Source organism: Temnothorax curvispinosus, unplaced genomic scaffold (assembly GCF_003070985.1).
Source record: "Temnothorax curvispinosus isolate PA1 unplaced genomic scaffold, ASM307098v1 QBEX01007698.1, whole genome shotgun sequence".
Lineage (NCBI taxonomy): Eukaryota > Metazoa > Arthropoda > Insecta > Hymenoptera > Formicidae > Temnothorax > Temnothorax curvispinosus.
Window position 1 is genome coordinate 1 of NW_020217478.1, and position 4,890 is coordinate 4,890.

At 47.3% G+C, this 4,890-nt stretch overlaps 1 protein-coding gene across 1 annotated transcript; it reads right to left on the reverse strand.

The window, feature by feature from the left end:
• Positions 1-137: 137 nt before the first annotated feature.
• LOC112457266 (trichohyalin-like) lies at positions 138-4,307 on the reverse strand (the record flags this gene model as incomplete). The annotated part of the gene is made up of 4 exons (XM_025020191.1): positions 3,991-4,307; positions 2,206-2,701; positions 609-1,770; positions 138-539 (listed from the first exon to the last, which is right to left on the reverse strand). Coding segments are annotated over exons 1-4 (2,377 nt in total), but the record flags the coding sequence as incomplete, so codon positions are not given.
• Positions 4,308-4,890: the final 583 nt, after the last annotated feature.

The following is a 4,890-nucleotide window of genomic DNA, read 5'->3' on the forward strand; positions in this document are numbered from 1 at the left end:
ACTATCATTCTCCCTTCACGCTCCATCCTGCCTGCTCTATAACAGAACAATTAATCACTTCTCCTTTTCTCTACTTTCCTCTTCCTCCCCTCCCACTTATCCTCCTCCACCATCTCCCCTTCCGTCTTCCCCACTACCCTCCTTTAACTCCTCCAAATCTCCCTTTCCACTCATTCTCTCCCCTTCTAATTCTAGCATCCATTCCTCTCCTCCTCCTTCCTCGTCCAAAACCCATCCTACCGCTTCCTGCCAGCTTCCCTTTCCTGAATTCCATCTTCTACATTCTTTCCATACATGCTCCCACGTTTCCTTCTTATTCCCACACAACCTACACTTCTTTTTCTTCTCCGCTTCCCAGTATCTGCTCTCTCCTATCTCGTTCCCTAATCTGAATCTCGCCACCCTTCCCCATCTACTTTCTCCCCATCCCTTCTTCAAATATCCCGGGATACCCTCTCCCTTTATCCACTTATACCACTTATTATACTCTGATTTCTCGATCCTCTCCCATCTCTCTTTTCTCTGCGTCTCCCTATCCCCTTCAAACAATTTAAGAAACTATTCGTCTCCAACTCCTCTTATCTTTTCCACCTCTTTTAACCCCACACCTCTGTCTTCGAAGAACTTTCCTCTCTCTCTTTCCCAATCTGAGCCAGCTTTCCCTTCCATCTCTCTTTCCTTCAACTCTTCCCAGGCAGACCTCGCCAGTTCACTTCCTCCACCCTCCTCTAACTTTTTCTCAAATCTCCATGCCCTCATTCCTGCTCTCCCTCTTAATTTCTCCCTTTGTAACTCCTCCCTCACTAGATACCACGGTGTTCTCACGTTCGCTCCCAATACCCATCTAATGTACCTTTCTTCCATTCTTTCTATTCCTTCCCTTTCTCTCCATCCCCATATTTCCGCTCCATAACTCAACACCGTCCACACCAGTCTATCGAACAGCCACAGTCTTTTTCCCCAGTCTTTCCCGAATCTCCTCTTCCCTATCCCCCAGACTTTTCCCATCACTGCGGCCGCCTTTTTGATCTTTTCCCTTATTTGGGCTTCCTGCCCTCCATTTCTTTGAAACACGTATCCTAAATACCGAAATTCCCTCACCTCTTCTAACTCTTTTCCTTCCCATCTCCACTTTCTCTTACTGTCCCTCTCTCCTCCTTTCCTAAACCTCATTATTTTTGTTTTCCCCACGTTCAATTCCAATCTCTTCCTGCCCAGGTACCCCTCTAGTCTTTCTATCAGACTCTTCATTTGGTCCTCGTCCTCTGCGATTAGCACTATATCATCCGCGTAGGCCAGAGTATACACCCTCTTGCCTCCTAGCATTATCCCTCCCCATTTAACTCTACCCATTTCCTCTTCCAGGTCCGCTAGCAACACATTGAACAGAATTGGGCTCAAAGGGCATCCCTGTCTTACTCCCCTCTCCGTCCAGAATACTTCTCCCAATTCGTTTCCTCCTCTTACCCTACTCTTCGTCTCTCTTAACATCTCTTCCGTCCTTCTCACCAGTCCGTCCCTTATTCCCCTTTCTCTCATAGCTTTTATTAGTATTCCTCTATCCACCGAATCGAACGCTGCCTTAAGGTCCACAAAACATGCTATCAGTTTTCCCCCTTTCTTCTCTAACCTTCTGTTCACCATGTAGTTCAACACGTAAATGTTGTCTATCGTTCCCATTCCCCTTCTAAAACCTGTCTGATTGTGCGGTACCATTCTCTTTCCCTCTATCTCCTCCCTTAGCCTCTCCGCCAGAATAGCCGTGTACACCTTATACAAAGAAGGCATTATTGTCACCCCTCTATATTCCTCTGCCCTCTTTCCTTCCCCTTTCTTTACGATTGGCGCAATTATACCTTCCTTCCAAATTTCCGGCTATCCTCCCCCCTTCCATATCTTATTGATAAATTTCCATGCCCAAACCTCCAACCCCTTCCCCCCTCGCTTCCAGGCCTCTCCTGGAATCTCATCCTTTCCCATTGCCTTTCCGTCCTTTAGCTTCTTTATAACTCTCCTCATTTCCTCTAGACTTATCTCCTCTTCCTCCTCTCCTTCCTTTTCTTCCCTCTCTCCTTCCTTCCCCATCCTCACCCTCCCCTCTACTCCTCCTAATAACTTCATAAAATGCTCTTTCCATTCTTCCTCTTCTATTCCTTCCTCTATTCCCCTCCTTTTCCTTCTCTCCCTATTCACTATCTCCCATACCTCCGCCTCCCTCCTTGCTCCCTCCACTTTTCTCTCCCATCTCTGGTTCTCCTCTTCCTTCTTTCTCTTACATATCTCCTTAAATTCTTTCCTCCTTTCCTTGTACGCACTGGCCTCTCCTCTTTTCTTCCTCCAGTCCCTTAATTTTCTCCTTGTCTCTTTCTTCGCTTCTCGACATTCCTCATTCCACCATCCCACCTTCCCTTTCTTATTTCCCAGCTCCTCCTCTACCCCTTTTATTGCCTCTGTTATTCTTGTTTCCATTTCTTCCCATTCCTTATTCAACTCTTCTTCTTTTTCTTCCACCTCTCCTATTTTTTCTATAAACCTCTTTGCTCCTTCCTCGTTCCACACCCCCTGCTTCTTTTCTTCCACCCTCCTCTCCTGCCTTCCTCCTCTTTCCCCCTTCTTACTACTATTTCCAATGGGTGATGGTCCGAGTCTACTCTTTCCCCCACTACCATGCTTACTATCTTCTCTCTTACTTCTCCTTCCCCTATTATGTAGTCAATCACCGTATCTCCTCTTCCCCCCGTGAAAGTAAACTCCCCCTCCTCGTCTCCTCTCACATTTCCATTGAATATCTCCCATCCTCTCTCCTCTAAGCTATTTACCAACAGCCTCCCCTCTCTGTCCACCTTCTTGTCCTTCAACCTTCTTCCTTCTCCCAGTCCTCCTCCCTCCTCTTCCTCTATCCTCCCACCTTCTTGACCAGTCCTCGCATTAAAATCTCCCCCAATTATCGTATACCTTCCTTCTTCTTTCTTTTCCATTCTATCTCCTAACTCCTGTACGTTCTCCTCCATCCCCTCTTTCTTTGCATACACCCCTATAATACTCCAGTTCTTGCCATCTGTTCTGACCTTTCCCGCAATCCAACCCTCCCTATCTACTTCTATTGCCGTTCCCTTTTCTTTTAATCCTTTCCTTATTCCCATTATCAACCCTCCTATTGCTCTTCCTTTTTTATTTTTTTTCTTCGCCATTTGCACCCCCCACTCGTACCCTTTTGGAAGTCTCCCCCTTATTCTTTCCCAGCCCTTTTCTCCTATCCAGGTCTCTAACATGACTAACACATCTTCTTTCTTCAACCCTTCCCAAAAATCCTTATCTTTATTTTCCAACCCAGCTACGTTCCAGAATACTATCCTCCAAACTGACTTACTTTCCCCCTTTCTTCTCTTCTAACTTTCGCGTTGTCCTTCTCTATCTCACCCCCTCTATCCTCTTCTCCTCTTATTCCCCCATCTCCATTCCTACCTCTCCCTCTCCTCCTTTACCTTCTTTCCCTTCCTTCCCTCCTCTGCTCTCCTTTCTTCTCCTTCCCCTTTCGTCCTTTAACACCTCCTCTTCCATATCCCATCTCCACCAAGTATTTTCCAACCTTATTCTGCCTGCCTTAATCCATGCCCTCCTACCCTCTCTTTCCTCCCCTCTCGCTATCTCTCTCAACCTCCAATTCATTCTTCTTTCCTCCCACGATAGGTCCTCCGTAATTCTTTCCTTTCTCCCCACTAGGTTCCTCTTTTTTTCCATAACCTCCCATTTCTGTTCTTCGTTCTCCAATTTCAACAGCACCATTTCCCTTCCTTTTTCTGCATCACCTCCTATTCTCTTCACCTCTATTGCCTTTACTTTCGCTCCTATTCCTTCTAGTAACTTTTCTGCATTTTCTCTCCTCCCTCCTTCTTTTACTTCCATCCCTCTTATTACAATGTTTCTTCTTCTCTCCTCCTTTTCTTTCCTTTCCAGCCTTCTCTCCAGTTCTCTCATTTTCTCCCCCACCTCCCCTCTACCGTTTCTTTCCTCCTCCTTCTTCTCCTCCTTCCTCTCTTCCATTTTTCCTCCAATCTCCTTATTCTTTCTTCCATTTTCTCCTTCTGCTTATTTGTCTCTTCCCTCTCCTCTTTCCATCTCTTCTCTCGCTCCCTAAACTCCCTTCTCAGGTCCTCTATCTCTTCTCTCATCTTCCTACCCTGCTCCTTGAATCCCTCCCTTAGCTCTTCTCTCACTGCCCTAAATTCCTCCATCATTTCTCCCATTCTTTCTCCCAACTCCTTCACACCTATCTCCGAGTCTTTTTTAGGAGATCTTGCCGTCATGTTACTTCTCTTAAAAATCTCCTCCTTTTCCTCCCCCCCGCTCCTATCCATTTCCTCCCTCTTCCTTTTCCATAACTCTTCTATATTTCCCGTGCTCCCTCTTCTAACTTTCTCCTTTTCCTTAACCTTACCTATCGCACTCTTTCCCTCCCTCCCGTTTTCTTTCCCTTCACTCATCTCCTCCTAACTCGGCTCACTTCCCCCTCTAGCTCCACCACCTACTCTATGCCCTGCCTCGCGCTGCTGTCCGCGTCCCGGATCCTGCGTCGAGTCGCCCCTCTCTCTTCGCTATTGTTCGCGCCCTACCTCGAGCTGCCGCTCGCGGCTCGGCTCACCTACCGTGCGCCCCTCTAGCTCAGCTACCGTTCGTGCTTCCACCTTCTCAGTGCCTAGACACTTTACCTCCCTTTATCTCCTCTTACCTGCCCCTCCTTCTTACCTCCTCACTCTCTCACCTCCACACCTCCTCGCTCTATCACCCTCTCCTTCCTCAGCCTCCCACGTCACTCTCTTCTAAACCCTTTTGCTCTCGCTCACTTGCACACCTGTCACTCTCGTTCTCTCCGGAACCGGAAGTCTCTGT